Source organism: Crocuta crocuta, unplaced genomic scaffold (genome assembly GCF_008692635.1).
Source record: "Crocuta crocuta isolate KB4526 unplaced genomic scaffold, BGI_CrCroc_1.0 scaffold13, whole genome shotgun sequence".
NCBI lineage: Eukaryota > Metazoa > Chordata > Mammalia > Carnivora > Hyaenidae > Crocuta > Crocuta crocuta.
Window position 1 is genome coordinate 2,959,181 of NW_027530007.1, and position 18,143 is coordinate 2,977,323.

Sequence of the window (18,143 nt, forward strand, 5' to 3'; positions counted from 1 at the left end):
CCGGGCACTCAGGCCTCTTCTTTTCTCCCTGACAGGGCATCGGAAACACGTTTCAGGGCGGCGCCAACTGCATCATGTTCGTGCTCTGCACTCGCGCCGTCCGAACCCGGCTCTTCTCCTGCTGCGGCCGCTGCTGCCCTTCGCCGCCTCCCGCCCGGAGCCCGGCCGGCCCTCCCAAGGCTCCTGCGCCCTCAGCGGCGGGAGAATCTCAGGGACGCAGACTCACCCCAGATGCACCTCCCATCACCTGAGCTGTTCCCTGCCCGCTTCCGGGCACAGGTGATGTCCACCTGGGGACGGGAGGTTCCGGAGTCCCCGCCGCAGGGCGTGGGGGTGGGTGTCTGCTGAACTGTTAACTTTCTGCTTTTGAAGCTCTTGACGCCCGCCCGCTGGGGGAGCAGCCAGCAAACAGCTTCCTCTACCTCCTAGACCCCCAGGGGTTTATCCCCACCCACGCGTGTCCTGCTGCACTCGCTCGGAGGGGTGCTCGTCTGCAGGAGGGGTGGCGGTGAGATTCAGGGAAACCGGTGGTGCGCAGTCACTGTTAGGCTGCCCCGCGGTCGGGGGGTCATCAGCCCCGGGGCCACACAGCACTGTTTACAGTTCGGGGGCCCACGCCTGTGGGGAGAGTGCAGTGAGATGTGGATACCATGCACCCATCCTAAATAAAGTGTCCGGGGGTGCCAGAGATGCGCCCCCCTCTTAGATGTCTTTTGGTTTGTCGGGGGAGGGGGGCAGTGAGATTTCCGAGAGAGGCTAGTGTTTCGCAGAGAGCTTTGCTGGTCAACGAAAGAGCCCTTCAACCAGGTCGGAGGTTTCCCGGTGAGGTTTACACTGTGAGCCCAACGGCCCCGGGCAGCCGGGCTCCTTGGGACCCCCCAAAATCTCTCTGTGGGCGGCCAAGCCTTGATGCAGGTTGTGTTTGAATTTCAAGCACAGGCCAAGCCCAGACTCCTCCCTCCACCGGTCACTTAAAATGCAGGTTCCCTCGTCCAGCACGAGAGCTAGGACAGGGACAGGAAGAGTCCATGGCAGAGGCTCCCTGTGGGTGCCGCTGCCCCTCGGGTCTGCCCTCGTGAGCACTGAGACGGGGAAGGGCCAGCTTATGCGCTTCCTGCTCTGTTGTGGGTTTTTTTTTCTTTTTTTTTTAATAGGAAAGGTGGCCAGAGAGTTGGTGAATGATCCAAATACAGATTCCTCCCTGAAGGGGAAGGTTTGGGGAATTGGTTGGGAAAAGAGAAAAGGATTTAAAATGAGCATCTGCGGTCTCTATATTCATGGCTCTTCCAGGAACGATTTCCTCTTATTTCAGAAAACAGTTTCTCTGTTAAGTCACAGAAGTCACAGAAGCCACAGAAGCCAGGCAGTGATGCAAGTGTCAGTGTAGTGTCACTGCCTTGGGGAGGGAGCATGCCCACACCTGTCCTTCCCTTGGGTTCCATCAGAACTCTGCAAAACCAAAATGGTCTTCTGAGCCTGAAAAATGGTTCTGGATTAAAACCAAAGCCTCATCATACTGTTGATTCCTTTTTTTTTTTTTTTAAAGTTTATTTATTTACTTAGAGATAGAGAGAGTGCGTGGGAGGGGCAGAGAGATAGGGAGAGAACCGGACATGGGGCTTGAACTCATGGACAGCGAGATCAAGACCTGAGCCGAAATCGGGAGTTGGACGCTTAACCGACTCAGCCGCCCAGGTGTCCTGTTGAATCCTGTTTTATTCTTAAAAGCAAGATCTGTCACAGGAAAAGAAGGGGAAAGGAAGTCATCAACAGAACTAGGTTCGAAATGCTCTTTTTGAGGTTCCTTTTTTTTTTTAAAGAAAAAGTTTTCTTTATGAAAATCCACAAGAGGTGATCAGCCCCTTAGGGAATGGAAGCCCCGGGCTGCCCTACAGAGAGCGACGTGTCATTGGGCAGTCTCCTCACAGAAATGGCCAATACAAGAGAACTCCAGGGTCCCCCTAAAGACGATACATCAGGTCATGGGCACACAGCTCGTTAAGGCCCTCACGATAGCTTCTAGAATGGAGCAGATGTTCAGGAAGTTGCTTGCTACAGAAAAGAAGATGGTGCCCAACGGACTTAGTGTGGGGGGCGGGGAGGATGATGTAACAATAAAACCTCAGACGGGACCCTGAGTCCTCGGCTTAGGCTGCAGCGCGGGCTGGCTGCCGGCTGCGGTCGGGGGGAGGCCAGCAGCGGGGGCAGGGGCGCAGGAGGATCGCTGGGCGCCTGGGGCTTCCTCCAATTCTCCTTCCACTTGTCTGATGCCCCTGCTGTGCTGTCTGCTTTTGCAAAAACCACCCAGAAGCTGCCCCTGGATATTTCCATTTCAGCTTCCTCCGCCGCCCGCCCCGTCTCTGCAGCAGGTGGATGTGTTACTGTGAGCGGCGGAGACGCTGTGGGCAGGGCGCGGGCTTGTCCCAGTGCGCGAGCCTGCGGCCAGGGGCCAGGTGGGGGGCAGGGGGGCGACGGCGGCTGTGTCTGTGCTGCTCGGAACTGGATGGCGGTGCCGATGAGGTTGTAGCTTAGGACTGCAGGAGGGGGTCCTGCTTCCCATCAGAGCGAGGGGCTGCGTTCCTCCTGCATCTCACTCGGGCCGCAGTGGGCTTCTTGCTCTTCCGTCAGCCTTGCCGTGTCCGCCCACCTGCATCCCTCGGTTACAGACCCGTAACTCAGCCTGGACAGGTGCTCCGGCCCCGTCGCGGGTCCCAGCCCGGCGCCCTCTCTTCTCAGGCACCTTCTGAACCTCGGTTTTTGAATCAGGCTCGCGGGCACTCTCTGCATCTCTGTGCTTCCGAATTGTTTTATGTTTGTTTGTTTTGTCTTTTAATAAAGAGTATTATTTGGTCCGGGCTGAGGGTGCAAACAGCTCTTCCTATGCACACGGCAAGAAGGAACGTTTTCTACAAACTTCCCATCCGGGTTCAGTAAGTGTGAGGTCTTCCGGTGCACAATTGTAACAAATCGCAGACCGTGTTGGGTCGAGGCCAAAGTCTTGCTATTTTAAATTAAATAAAGTACTTATTTTTCTTTTGCGTGTTTGGTAAACTGACTGCCCGTGATGGGGGTTGGCGGGCTGGGCACAGCCTGGCCTGTGCTGTGGGGCGGCTCCACGTGGCTGGGACCTGGAAACAACATCCGGGCCCTTCTCTGTGGGCAAGTAGAGTCAAGTGGGGGGAGGCACCCCGTTGGCACAGCCAGCTTTCCCTGAGTGTGCGTGCTGGGCTGTCAGGTGTATGGGGGGGGTGACAGAATGGGGACTGTGGGATCGAGATTCCTGGGCACTGCCCTGTAAGAGACTGACAGGTCCAGGTTCCAAGGACCCAGAGCCTGGAGCTAAACTCTGATCCCAAGATGCTCCAGCACCGAGCCCCTGACCCCGTCCCCTTGTCTGCACCCCTTTACCATGCCACACCGCAACCCACTGCCGTGGCAGCTCCAGGCTGCCTGGTGGCTGGGACACCAGGGCTGTTCTCTCCAAGACCGGCCGCCTCGTGTACACGACTTGCGTAGCCCACGCAACCCCGCGTTGGAGGAATTGGGGTTTTTTTCAACTGCTGCACCTTGGGAACTTTGCTCCCCAAGGGGCTGCCTGTGTCTTTGTTCTGCTCTCTGGGCTTTGTGAGGTTAAAAATGCCTGGACTGTCAAGAGAATGGGGAAGAGAAACCACGGGCGGGGAGGAAACATTTGCAAAAGGCACGGCCGTGTATCTGCGCAAAGATGCGTGTTAGCGAAGTCCATTATCGCCGTCATTTCACAGCAGGTGCAGACCAAGCCACCATGCTAGATGCACTACACACACCGCCATGTAGGCCGGTTATTTATCGGCAAGGTTGGAAAAATAAGACACAGCTGATAAAGAACTGTTATCCAATATATATGATGAACCTTAAAAATTTTTATTTTAAGTTTATTTATTTCGAGAGAGAGAGAAAGTGCCCGTGTGACCGGGAGGAAGGGCAGAGAGAAGAGAAAGAGAATCCCAAGCAGGCTCCGCACTGTCAGCGCAAAGCCCACCGTGGGGCTCAAACCCACAAACTGTGAGATCATGACCTGAGCTGAATCAAGAGTCAGACGCTTCACCGACTGAGCCACCCAGGCGCCCCTACAATGAACTCTCAACACTCAACAGCAGGAATTAAGAAATGGCCCAAAGGGTGGGTGGCTCTGTCGGTTGGACATCCAACTCTTGATTTCCGCTCAGATCATGATCCCAGGGGCCCCACATCCGGCTCTGGGCTGAGTGTGGAGCTTGCTTGGGATTCTCTCTCCCCCTCTGCCCCTCCCCTGCCTCTCTCTCTAAAATAAAATTTAAAAGGAAAAAGAAACGGGCCGAAGATTTTGACAGACACCTCCCCAAAGAAGATGTACACATGGCAAATAGGTATGCAAAAAGAGGCTCCACGTCACATATCCTCGGGGAAATACAAATTAAAACAACAAGATACCACCGCGCCCCTGTTGAGTGGCCCAAATTCTGCCAAAACCAAGTGCTGGCGAGGGTGTAGAGCCACAGGGACTCCCACTCGCTGCGGTGGAAAGCATCATGGGAGAGCCAGTTTGGAAGACAGCTGGGCAGTTTCGTATAAAACTAAACATACCCCCGCCATACGATCCAGCAACGGCACCTATATTTACCTGCAGTTGAAAACGTAACATCCACACGAACACCATCCCATGGCTGTTGAGGGCAGTTTTAGTCATAATTGCCCAAACTTGGAAGCGATCAAGATGTCCACCTCCATCAGGAGGTGGACTGATAAAGCGTGGTCCGCTGAGATGATGGAATATCAGAACTGAGAACTGCCACGCCATGCAAAGACATGGATGCTACGCATTTAAGTGAAAAGCCAACCTGCAAAGGCCACGTACTGTGTGATTCCAACCAGATGACGTTCTGAAAAAGGCAAAACCATGAAGACAGCACAATGATCGGGGTTTGCCGGGGGTAGGGGAGAGGGAGGGAGGGATGGGCAGAGCATGGGATTTTCAGGGCGGTGAAAGCACTCCGTGTGGCACTCTGATGATGGATACCCATTAGCACACATTTGTGCAAACTCGCACGGTGTCTGACACCAGGACGGAACCCTGATGGCACCTACAGACTGTGGGCGATGACGCGCCGAAGTGGGTTCATCCAAGGTCACCAGCACTGCACGGCGATGGGAAGTGTCCATAGTGGAAGGCATCTGCGCCTTCCCGTCACTTCCACTGTGAACCTAAAACCGTCCTAAGAATTAAAGTCTTAATAACATGAACTAATTGAAAATACATTGACCAGCCCCTGGGAATGGCTCGCAGCTTTCCTTTACATTAAGTTTGCTAGGAAGATACAACACACAAAGGGGCGCCTGGGGGGCTCAGTCGGTTAATCATCCGACTTCGGTTCAAGTCATGATCAAGTTCATGGGTTCGAGCCCCGCGTCAGGCTCTGTGCCGACAGCTTGGAGCCTGGAGCCTGCCTCGAATGCTGTGTCTTCCTCTCTCTCTACCCCTCCCCCTGCAAAAATAAGTAAACATTAAAAAAAATTTTTTTTAAAGACGCAACACTCACAAATTCACACCATGTTGAAACAGCAGTGCCTAGTCCCCCTTCTAGGCAACGACCACTGTGACAAGGTGCTGTGTGCTTATCTGTGACAAAATGGAAGAAGCCTGGCCCGCTTATGCTGAGAAAGCTTCCTGCAACCCTGTGTTCCTTGTGGGGCTCCCCGTCCCTCTCCCTGCCCGCCCGTCTCCCCTCGGGCGCCCTGCATCACCTCTTCCCTGACTTGCCCGCCCACCCCCTCATCCAGCTCAGGGAGGTCCTGAGCGCCACCCAAAGCAGTCTGGCCAGGTGGCCCCCAGCTGAACAGCAGGGGCTGTAGGGAACAGCCCACCCCCCCGTGTGCCCTCAGGCCGCCCCTCGCCTGGTACCTGTCCCTCCAAGCTCTCGCCAGCCCCCTCACCCAGCAAACAGCACGCCGGTCCACGCGTGTGACGTGCAGGCTTCCTCTCAACATCAACAAGCAATTCTCTGTGCCACCAGCTGGGTGTCGGACGATTCAATTCGATTCTGACCCCCCTCTGCCTGGAGACGGGGCCAGGCCCTGCAGAAGGAAGGCGCGTCGGACAGGACTGCCCCCCAGCCCCCAGAGGCCAATCTCAAGTCGCCTGCGCGTCTGACCAGCCAGCTATGATCAGGTCCCGACGACCCCATCCTCAGGTTCGATGAGTCCGCTAGAGGGGCGCACGGAACCCAGAAACATTTTGCTTACTTGATTACTGGCTGATTCTACATTTTTTAAAATAGTGTTTACTTATTTTTGAGACAGAGAGAGACAGAGCATGAGCGGGGGAGGGGCACAGAGAGAGGGAGACACAGAATCCGAAGCAGGCTCCAGGTTCTGAGCTGTCAGCACAGAGCCCGACGCGGGGCTCGAACCCACGAACCGCAAGATCGTGACCTGAGCCGAAGTCGGACCCTTAAGCGACTGAGCCACTGGCTGATTCTAAAAGAATATGCTCAGGAACAGCCAGAAGGAAATGAGGCGCGGGACAAGGTGTGGGGGAGGGGCACCACTCTGCCGGAAACTCTGCATGTTCACTGACTCAGAGCCCCTCCCGACCCCGTCGTTCTGGGGTTTTATGGAGGCTTAAGTACAGGGGCATGATCGATTACATCCTTGGCCACTGGCAATTTAATTCACTCTCTAGCCCCTCTCCCCTCCCAGGAGGTTGACGGGCGGGACTGAAAGTTCCAACCATCTAATCCCATGGTCGACTCCCCAGTCTCATCCCCAGCTTTCCTTGGGGCTTTGCCAACAGTCATCACATGGACATAAAGATGCCCTTTCCACTCTCAATACTTGGGAAATTCCAAGGATCTGCAAGCCGAGACTGAGACTAAGACCAAATATATATTCCTATTAAATCATAGTATTGCAGTGCTGTTCCATGCTGTTCCCTCTCCCTGGAAAGTCTTTCTCTCTCTCTCTCTCTCTCTCTCTTCTTGTCCCGCCTTTCACTTCTGCCCTGAGCCAGCAGACACCGGAAGAGCACCTGCCTCTGCTCCAGGGCCTTCTAAGCAGGCCTCGGGTGGGCGTGTGTGCAGAGACCCTCTGGCGTGTTCCTGGCACAGGACGGGCCTCTATCAGGGCCAGCCCAGCGCACACCTGGAGCTGAAGCCTTTCACATCTGAAAAGTGAGAAGCTTTGGGGAAAGGATGGACTGATTTCCGAATGAAGCCTGTGGGTCCAAAACAAACAACAAAACCATCAGAATCACTTACTGGAGAAGAGTCTAGAATCCAGGCTCTATGAAGAAAGGCTTTGCCTACTGTTATTAGGCCGGACGTTGTTAGTAGCCAATAACTGGCATTCACGGAGCTGTTGCCTAGGTTTGGGGCCAAATGAGGTGGCACTTCTCAGCATAGAGCCCTGGTCAGCTGCACGGGTTGCAGACTAGAATAAAGAAGAGTACTTTTGTGATGGGGCCTTACTGTATCTCAGGGTGAGAGCGGTGATATTGTTGAAGTATGGCTTGGGGGGTGTCTCTCAATGTACTTCAATTGGGCAAAGATCACGAGATATTGATGAAATCTGAAGTGGGGTTTGCATGCAAATGGCTAAGAAATCTTGAGATGTCTTTGTTGCAAAAAGGGGGTTTTATTAAAGCACAGGGACAGGACCCTGAGGAGAGACTGGGTGTATACTCTGGGGTTGGAGGAGATAAAGTCAAGAGGAAGTTTCTTTCTTTTTTTTTTTTTAATGTTTCATTTATTCTTAAGAGAGAGAGAGAGACAGAGCATGAGCAGGGGAGGGGCAGAGTGAGAGAGGGAGGGACACAGCATCCGAAGCAGGCTCCAGGCTCTGAGCTGTCAGCACAGAGCCCGATGCGGGGCTCGAACCCACAGACCGAGAGATTATGACCTGAGCTGAAGTCAGCCGCTTACCCGACTGAGCCACCCAGGCGCCCCAAGAGGAGCCCCGAGAGGAAGTTTCTTAAAAGGGTTTTCATGTGCTAAAGATGACCCACACATGACTGGAGGCCTGGCTGTTGCCAAGCTAAGGTTGGAGCAAAGCATTACTGTTAAGACAGCTGGGGGTTCCTGAAGGAATATTATATTCTGTATTTGCCTTAAGTATTTGTCAATGGGCTGCAGGTGATAAGGAGATAATTTCACTTGCCACTTCCTTCTTGCCTTTGATCCCCGTCACTGCAGAGGGGAAGGTGATGTGGGGGCTATGGTTTCTGGAAATTAAGCTATTGGCAAAATTGCCTTTTTCTTGTAATTTACTAAGGTTTGTAAACTGATAAGAGACTCAGGCTGTGTTATCTCTATCAGTTCAACCATTTGTTTTCTGTCTTTCCCTTTGTTCTTAGGCAGCCGGGAGTGCCTGAGGAGCCTCACCCGTGTCCGCCTGGGGCGGGGTGCAGGGGGTTAGCTTGTGCTTTGCCCTCAGCTTGCCTTATGCTCCCTCTTCAATCTCTCTGCCCACCGTGGGGCTCGAACTCAAGACCCTGAGATCGAGAGTCCCGTGCTTTACCAACTGAGCCCGCCAGGCATCAGGATCACAATATCACAGTCTTGGATTAGCCAGCATCTGAGAGAAAATTCAGAGGTGGAGTTTTTTGCTGTTGTTGTTTGTAAGTTCATTTATTTATTTTGAGAGAGAGACAGTGGGAGCCGGGGAGAGGCAGAGAGAGAGAATTCCAAGCAGACTCTGCACTGTCAGCACAGAGCCTGATGCAGGGCTCGATCCCATGACCCCAGCATCAAGACCTGGGCCAAGATCAAGAGTCGGGTGCTCAACCGACTGAGGTGCCCTTCAGAGGTGGAGTTTAAAGAGCACTGGGTGCATATGTTACTCTTACTGCAGGCTTTCTGTCGAAGAGCCGCTGAGGGTTCCTGGGACGTGCTTATAACCGACTATCTGCGGCTTCCGTATTTCTGGGCCAGGGTCTCCCGGGAAGAGTTAAGTGATGATGCAGGCGGCCGTGTCGTCTTCATCAAGCCATGTTCTGCCAGACAGGCCTCCCGGGGCCGAGGAGGAAGGGGACCAGGGGACACATGTGAGCCCAGCAAGCAGGCAGGCTTGTGATCGATGAGACTCTGGAAGCCGAGAGCCCATCCACCACAGTTCCGCCATTTATAATTGCGTCACTCCGGGCAAATAACCGTGACTTCCTCAGCCTCAGTTTCATCTAGAAGGAGAATAATGGCACCGAATGGAGACTCAGTGCTTAGTCATCGTATTCACTGTTAGCCTTTCTTGTGTTATCTAAGTGACCTGAAGATCCCGCTTGCCGCCCCACCCAACACACCCAGTGTCCTCTTTTCAAGGTCCCAGGCCCAGCCTCCGAGGGCCCGAGGGAGATGGAATTGTGGCTGCCCCGATCCAGCACGCATTTGAGGAATTCCTCCAGACTGTCAGGCTGGAGATGGGAGACAGGGAGATCTCAGAGACCCAGGGGATCCGAGCAGACCCTCCCTCCCGCTAATCCCTTCTGTAGCTCTTCCTCTTGCTCCTGGTGGTCGGCGGATCCCTGCACTGGGGACTCAGATCCCAGCAAGCCGACCTCCCTGCCACCAGAAGTCGTTTCCTGCCTCTCCCCAGCCCTGGAGGAAAAGCAGAAGGCGAGGACACTGGGGTGAGGAGTCGCAGCAGGTGCCCAGTGCTGTCTGAAGTTGGCCGGCCAGCAACACGAGGTAAGAGCCCCGGGGACGTGTTCAAGGCCAGAGGGTGAGTCTGCCCTGGTGGCCGGGGTGCAGATCTGGAAGCCTCCAGGCTGGGTGTCCACAGAGCAGTGCTTCTCGGATGTTCTGAGAGCCAGAACCACCTGGGATTCGGGGCGGGGGAGGGGGGGCAGGCGATGGATGGATGAAAGTCTGCATATGCGGCTGTTTTCTGCCCACAAACCAGCGAAGCCTGGAGGAAAACGGGGTTCAGGGGCTTCAAGAGCATGGGTTGGGGGGTTGCACGGTTGGGTTTTGAGGGACCCCTGAGTGGCCGGGCAGCCCCGATAGGGCTCTGGCTTCTATAACATGTTCCTCGGGAGCCCAGGTGGGAGCTGTGAGGTGCATTACCTGGCCCTGGGGTGTCACAGGGTGCTAGGTCCCACGGGGGTGCTGTAAGTGTCCAACAGCAGAGGGGACTGGACTGGGGGAGGTGCTCTTGATTTATAGCCTTTGTCGATTTCAAACTCGGGAGGGGGAAATGAGCTTCAGGGAAAACCGTGCTTTAGCACACTTCCGTATTCCACAGGCTCTTCCCTTATGCCGCCTTTGAAGTTTACAATCCTGCAAGTTGTTGCGAATGATGCTAGCACAAAATAACTGCCCTACAGGACACTGGATAAATGCTGGCCGGGAGGGTCCTTGACGTCCCTCCCTCCCTGGAAGCCAGTTTAGATCCATTTGCGATTGCCTTTCAACATTCCTGATCTGTAAACATGTCTCCTCTCCTCCTCTCTGTCTTTCAAAGCACTTGTAACATCTGCCTGGGCCCCATGATGAGTTCAAATATTTAACACATGCCTATTGTTTTTTTATCTGTACAGGAGTCATAATTTTTTACTTTCTCTTGGGAAAATGATCCTTGAACATTATTAGCATGAGGGGCGCCTGGGTGGCTTAGTCGGTTAAGCGTCCGACTTTCGCTTGGGTCATGATCTCGCGGTTCGTGGGTTCGAGCTGACTGCCAGCTCAGAGCCTGGAGCCTATTTCAGAGGCTGTATCTCCCTCTCTCTCTGACCCTCCCCTGCTCACGCTGTCTCTCTCTCTCTCCTAGAAATTAAAAAAAGAAAACAAAAAAAATCATTATTAGCATGAGGTCGCTAGACAGTAGCTATTAGATGCTCAGTAGCCGTTAGGTCATTAGAGGCTATTTCGGTGTTCCCTTTTATTAAGGTGAAATTCACATCACAAAATTAACCTTTTATTTATTTAATATTTATTTTTGAGGGGCCCGTGCCTAAGCCGGGGAGGGGCGAGAGAGGGACAGAGAGAGAATCCCAAGCAGGCTCTGCTCTGCCAGCACAGAGTCTGACGGGGGGGCTCGATCCCACAAACCGTGAGATCATGACCTGAGCTGAAGTTAAGAGTAGGATGCTTGGGGGGCCTGGGGGCTCAGTAGATTAAGCGTCCTACTTCAGCTCAGGTCATGATCTCACAGCTCACGGCTTTGAGCCCCTGGTTGGGCTCTGTGCTGACAGCTCAGAGCCTAGAACCTGCTTTGGATTCTGTGTCTCCCTTTCTCTGTGCTCCTCCCCTGGTCATGCTCTGTCTCTGTCTCTCTCTCTCAAATATAAATAAACATTAAAAAAAATTTTTTAATAGAATGCTTAACCAACTGAGCCACCCAGCAGCCACCCAAATTAACTTTTTTTCTAATATTTATTTATTTTGAGAGAGAGAGAGAGTGGGGGGTGGGGCAGAGAGAGACGGGGGAAGAGAGAATCCCAAGCAGGCTCTGCACTGACAGCAGAGAGCCAACGCGGGGCTCCATCCCACAAACCACGAGATCATGACATGAGCCGAAACCAAGAGTTGGGTGTTTGACTGAGCCACCCAGGTGCCCAAAAGTTATCTTTTTTTTTTTTTTTAATATTGNCACAGAGCCCTACCCGGGGCTCTCACCCACAAGCCCGTGAGAACATGACCTGAGCCGAAATCAAGAGTCAGATGTTTAACCTTCTGAGCCACACAGGTGCCCCCAAATTAAGCTTTTTAAAGTGCACCATTCAGTGCATTCACAGTGCTGTAGAACCACGACTCTGTCTAGTTCTAAATAGAACGTGTCACTCCCCACCCCCCAAAGGAAATCCCACACCCATTAAGCCGCCCCTCCCCATTTCCCTCTCCCCACCGCCCTGGCAACCACCCACCTGCCCTCTGTCTCTATGGACGTACCTAGTCCAGACTTCTCCTATAAATAGAATTGTTTAATATGTACCTTTTGGTGCCTGGCTTCTTGCACTTAGCGTGATGGTTTGGAGGCTCACGTACTATGTACCAGTCCTTCATTCCTTTTTTATAGCTGCGTAATTCACTATGTGCATAGATCGCTATTTGCTGATCCGTTCATCCATCGATGGCCATTTGGGCTATTTCCACCTTCTGGCAGTTGTAAGTAGTGTTGCTATGAACACGTACATGTGTTTATTTGCTCGAGGACCTGCTTTTAATTCTTTTGGGTCTATAGCTCGAGGTAGAATTGCCGAGTCATAAAGCCACTCTACGCTTAACTTTGTGAGGAGCCACCAGACCGATTTCCGCAGCAGCTACGCCATTGTGCGTTCCTGCCAGCGACGTTCAAGGGTCCTAGTGTCTTCCACAGCCCTGCCCACCGCAGGAGTGAACCTCGAAGACGTGACACTGAGTGCAGTATGCCAGTCGCAAAAGGATAAATGCCGCATGACTCCACTTATATGAGGTCGGGAAATTCTGGGGGCACCTGGGTGTCTCCGTCAGTTAAGCGTCTCGCTCTTGCTTTCGGCTCAGGTCATGATCTCACGGTTTTGTGAGTTTGAGCCCCGAGTCGGACTCCATGCTTGACAGTGTGGAGCCCGCGTGGGATTCTCTACTCTCTCCCTCTCTCTGCCCCTCCCCCACTAGCTCGCTCTCTCTCAGAAAATATCCCATTTTTTAAATGGTTATGGTTTATTCTGAGAGCTACAAGCAAAAAGTTAAAACAAAAAAACAAAAAACAGAATAAAACGAAAACAAACACCCCAAGAAACAGGGGCTGTCTACCTAAGGTAATGTGTAAGCCAGAGAAGCCCTTGGGTCCCCAAGGAGTCTCATGACCTGCTGGCTTTCACGCTTTCTGTCCATGATTCTTGGGGGCCACACCTGTTTGTGCATGTGCACTCTGATAAGCAAGGTCAAATTCTGTTCTTGGAAAGAACACACCGGAGTCTTGTCAAGTCTCAAGTTTATTCCCCAGACGTGTCAGAGTGTGATGGGCACCCTCCCTGCCCCGGGGACACCCGATAGCATCTTGAGGCAGATCCCTTATCAGAACTCAGAATTGGCTTAAGGAGGGAGCAAGCTGACTTGGATCCAGATACGTGTTCTCCCTCCACCTTCCACTCACGGTACAGAGTTGAGTTCTAGGCTAGGTGCCAGGCCTGGGTGGCGGTGGTTGGCCCCATTGGGCACGAGGCTTGAAGTCTTCTGTGAACAGACTGGACACCCCTCCCACCTCCCCTCACTGCACCAGGAACGCCCTGTGCAAAGCCAAGTCCGCCTGGGAACTGGATCCACGCCAGTTACGTGTTAGGTGCTCCTACCCTAAAGCCGGCATGGACCCGACCTGGTCCCTTCCCGTCCCCCCAGTAAGCGGGCCTCAGACACGCTGCACCTTGGTAGATGGCCTCGGTTCGTGCGCGCTGAGGCACATGCAGGCGTTTCTGCTGGAATGTAAACATCTGTTCCCAAAGAACCCCACATTCTACGTGGCACGTAAACATAACAGGGCTCGTGGGAAAAGTAGGGTTGGGACAGACCACTCAAGTCCCATGCGCTTTTTCCATCTGACCGCAGAAACAAATCCCGTCCTAATGAAAACAGCAGCCTGGGTAAATCCCTGACTTAAGAACCCAGCATTATAGGGGTAAACATCTCCCTTACAACAAAGTTCTTTAGGCTTCTCACTTCCAGTAAGGAGCTGTTTCGTCAAAATTGAAAATCTGGGGGCACCTGGATGGCTCAGTTGGTTGAGTGGCTGACCTCGACTTTGGCTCAGGTCACGGTCTTGCGGTTTTTTAGTCCAGGCCCCGCGTCGGGCTCTGTGCTGACAGCTCGGAGCCTGGTGCCTGCTTCGGATTCTGTGTCTCCCTCTCTCTCTGCCCCTTCCCTGCTTGCGCTCTGTCTCTCTCTCAAAAATAAACATTAAAAAAAAAATTGAAAATCTGACTTTGGCTGTCATCGATTAAAAAATGTGTGTGTGTGTGTGTGTGTGTGTGCGTGTGTGTGAGAGAACATGTCTTCCCAGCTTCTCAATGGGTTAGAGTACCTCCCCGTTTACTTACAGATATTGTTCTTACATGTCAAATCCCGGTGGGTGGGCTGGGGCCGGACTAGCCCTCCCCAGGGTAAGGAACACAAGCTCCCTCCATCTTGTCGCTTTGTCCTGTGACCTCAATCTCATGGTCTAAGCCGGTGGCATCTGCTTTCCAGGCAGCAGGATAGAGGAAGGGACAAAGAAGAGAGCAAGGCTCCTGGAAGCCACCACGTGACACCTTTGTGTTACACACAATGTTATATGTACAACCTTGTCGTGTGTCCATATGCCGACTGCAAGGGCCGCGGGGAAACAGTCTTTATTTTGGGGCACCCAGAAGTCCTTCCCGAATTCTGTGACTGTTTGCAGACAGACTGAGCAAATGGATTCGGGGATGGGTTGGGGAAGCTGGGAAGCTACAACAGTCTGTTGAAAAGAAGCCTACAACAAAAGTTTCGGATTCCAGAACATTCCTGGTAGCAGTGAGATCAGTGGCGATCCAAAGTCCTGGTACCGTCGTTGGTCTCCAGACAAGATGCCTGGTGCGAATTCAACGTTTTCCATTTTTGTTCAGTTTTCCTGTATCACCTTCTTCTTTTAGTTCTGAAAAACTGTTTCCAGCAAGATCATTTTGATTCTTTATCACAACAGTAATCTAGAAATTCCCTTGTTTCCCTACCTCCATCCTTCCAGTCACCAAGTTTTGTCAGGTTTACAGCCGAGATATTTCTGGCACGTCATCTGCTTCTCCAACCCCTTCTGCCACGCTGATCAGCTCGCCGTCACCTTTCATGAGTCCTGCGGCAAAGGAACGGTTCCCCCCTCTCCCCCACATCGGTTCATTTCTGGCTCCCTCCGCAGTTCTCAGAGGCAGCCATAGTGGACTCTGCAAAATACAAATCTGACCACTCTCTCAAGCTCGTACGCCTTCTCCCTGCTCCTGGGACAAACATCAAACTCCTTGACATAGCCTGCGTGTGGTCCCTCCGTCTAGCCTGGCCCCGCCTGCACCACCAGCCTCCTCCCTCCCCAATTCCTCAGCCACACTGACCTTGCAATTTCTGGATAGCCTCACACTCCTCTACCACAGGGCCTTGGCACCTACTGTTCCCTGTCTGGAAGGCTCTTTCCACCACCCAGTCCCAGCCCCCTTTGCCTAGGTGAGCTCCTTTCATCCTTCCTTCCCATCTTGGCTCAGGCTCACATTTTTAGGGAGGCTTTTCCTGGCCAGCCCACCACCCTCGTCTTTAGAGCCCTTTTTCTATAGTTACAAATTCATCCATGTGTTTATGTGACTAAATTGTTTCTTCAATGAAAGTCTAAGCCGCAGGAGGCCAAGGCAGTTTTGATTTTTGAACCCTGTCGCATAGTCTCTCTGGTAGAGCAGTGGGCGCATTAAATATAAATGTAAACATATGCTAGGGTCAAAATCGTCTGTAATCTCACATCCCAGAATAACCGCTGTTGCCAGTTCCTGATAAGTCTTCTAAAATTGTGTGCAAACAGGGGCGCCTGGGGGGCTCAGTCGGGTGGGTGTCCGACTTCGGCTCAGGTCAGGATCTCGAGATTCGTGGGTTCAAGCCCTGCGTTGGGCTCTGTGCTGACAGCTTGGAGCCTGAAGCCTGCTTCGGATTCTGTGTTTCCCTCTCTCTGTGCCCCTCCCCTGCTCACACTCTGTGTCTCTCTCTCTCTCAAAAATAAATAAACATTAAAAAATGGTGCCCCAATACTTGCATTTTATGTTAGTAAGAATAATTTGGGAGGTGAGATCTGAGACCTGAATTGTTGGTGAGCACTTTCTGCATCGTGAGAGGTTGGAGGAGACCTAATGATATAGATACATTCTTCCTTGAGAAAGAGGAAAACTGGCTTTGGGTCTTTCTTTCCCTCAATGATAAATCCTAATAAATCTCCCTGTGATGAACCAAATTGTAGGGAAGGTCGGGGAGAGGGTCAGAAGGCCCCGCCAGCAGCCACTAGGGCCCTGTGACTGTCCACCTTCCCTCGTAACGTGATTCTTCACTCTCCTCAGAGGTCATTTCAAAACACGTATCTTCTTGGAAATATTTATACACAATCCTGGGATGGCCTCAGCCTGTGCTTGGGTTAATCAGTGTCGTTCATTAATGTCATCTTTTTTTTTTAATATATTTATTTATTTCTAGGAGAGAGAGAGAGAGAGAGAGTGAGCAGGGGAGGGTCAGAGAGAGAGGGAGTCACAGACTGAAACAGGCTCCAGGCTCTGAGCTGGCAGTCAGCACAGAGCCCGACGCGGGGCTCGAACCCACGAACCGCGAGATCATGACCTAAGCGAAAGTCGGACGCTCAACCGACTAAGCCACCCAGGCGCCCCTCATTAGTGTCATCTTAAACTGTCAAAAATAGGCTTCAATTGGCAGGTTCCTCTCTTAGTCCAAGACCAGGGCTGGGCAGAGGGAGCGTGGTTCCCCACCCCCACCTAGAGTTCAGAAAACCATGAAGACCACTTGCAGGCGGGGGGAGCCCAGGCCACACACCCCAAGTCAGCCAGGAGCAGGGGTCTGCCTCCGATCGATGGGCCAGTCCCCCATCTGAGAGCCCAGATCCCAGGAGCTCAACGGCCCTGGACCGGGTGGGGGTGCGGTGGGTGGGGACGGCCACCAGAGGTCCCAGGCTGCTGGGCCCCAGGCGGGGAAGAACCATGTAGAGCCATAGCACCTGCCCAGGGCCTTCGGGCTACGGTGGGTATGGGAGGAGGGTGGCCTGGCCACACGCCCCTCCCTCCGCCGACCATGCTGGTGACACTCGGCCGCACCCGCCAAGCTCAGGGACACATAGGAACGAGGCACCTGGGCAGGTCGGGCAGGGATGCCACCCCACTGCCCCTCAGTGCACGGGAGGGGAAGGGACAGCTGGGCTTGACCGGGACCCAGGACTGCAAACCGCAGCTGTTTCTTTGTTTGCACAATCTCGTCCTTCCTTCCTTCTCTCCCCCCACCGAAGTGCATTTCTTTGGAGAACTTTTCAAACCTCTTTGAAATGGCTGGAAACCTGTGATGCTGCCAAACCTTAGTTGGAAATCATGACTCTGATCCAGAAGTAAAGGACAGGAAGTGAAACTGTGGGGAAGAAATGGCCAATCCTCCCTTGTGAGGGGGGCTTGGGCTCCCCCCCGCAGCCCCCACACACAGAGGCCCCCCCCAGCCCTCCCCCCCACCTGTCTCCCACATGCAGGAGCCCTGGTCGCAATTCCCAAGTGTGCTGCTGCTGCGGGAAATGTGCCCAGCACGCAGTGGGCCCCCAGTCGCCCTGGTTTCTGCACTGGGGGAAGAAGCCCGGGCTGAAATGACTGCATTTGTGCCCCAGCAAATAAAACAGGAAATACAGCTCGTGAAGATGAAAGCCTGCGGGCCGTGTGGGACTCTGCTCCGGATTTTGGCCCCTTGTCCCGGTGCGCCCCGTACCAGCTGGACACGCGGTGAGCACGGGGTCCGGCTGTGGCCTCGGCCATGCCTGGAAGAACACACCAGCAGCTGTGACTCACTTTCCCTGCCCAGTAGATAAAGGCATCTGAACTATTTACTGCCTTAAGAGCAGTGATGACTATACACACGTAGCATCTTTAGGCCACTCGGTTCCTTACAAAGGAAAAGAAGCTGTGAGCCGGCGGGGCCTGCTTATTTGAGCAAAAGCTGACACTCTCTGGGAGACATCTGCCGCAGCCTTCCTGGCAGGGATCACCTCTGAGAAGCCTCTAGTGACCCGATCTCTTGCCCTCGGGTCACCTGGAATGGCGTGGGGCTGGTGGCTTTCCACGTGCTGGTGACAGAAATAACCTTGGGGCCACGCAGCGCCAGCCTGACCCGCGGAGGCTTTCTCAGTGAGGAAGCCCCGGGACCGCCCCGGTCAGGAAGGCTGGGTCTGCAGTCCCGGGGGGCGGGGGAGGGCGCCCACTTGCTGAGCTAAACCCCAGACATTGAACTCAAAAAAAAAAAAAGGGAATGGAAGACACACCTCTGACTCCCGAAAGGGTTATTGTGTCCCAGGCTGGCTGTAAAAATGCTATTGGCTACGTCTCTGCGGCCAAAGTGCAGCCAGAATGTTTCTGTCTCCATTCAGAGCATTTACTATTTTGGCTGAAAAGAAGTAAGCAGCACTTTCAGAGCAAGGAT

General features: G+C 53.3%; 2 protein-coding genes across 2 annotated transcripts in view; both read left to right on the forward strand.

The window, feature by feature from the left end:
• Positions 1–3,033, forward strand: part of GPR157 (G protein-coupled receptor 157) — a gene marked incomplete at its 5' end in the record, with an annotated part of 18,740 nt that extends 15,707 nt beyond the window's left edge. The window contains one exon of the mRNA XM_077763971.1: positions 36–3,033. Coding sequence (XP_077620097.1) covers positions 36–251 — 216 coding nt within the window. The remainder of the gene's footprint in view (positions 1–35) is intronic.
• Positions 3,034–5,118: 2,085 nt separating this feature from the next.
• The window catches only part of LOC144231474 (solute carrier family 2, facilitated glucose transporter member 5-like), a 32,152-nt gene continuing 19,127 nt past the window's right edge, over positions 5,119–18,143 (forward strand). Inside the window, exon 1 of the mRNA XM_077763972.1 lies at positions 5,119–5,131. Within this exon, the coding sequence (XP_077620098.1) occupies positions 5,119–5,131 (13 nt within the window). The remainder of the gene's footprint in view (positions 5,132–18,143) is intronic.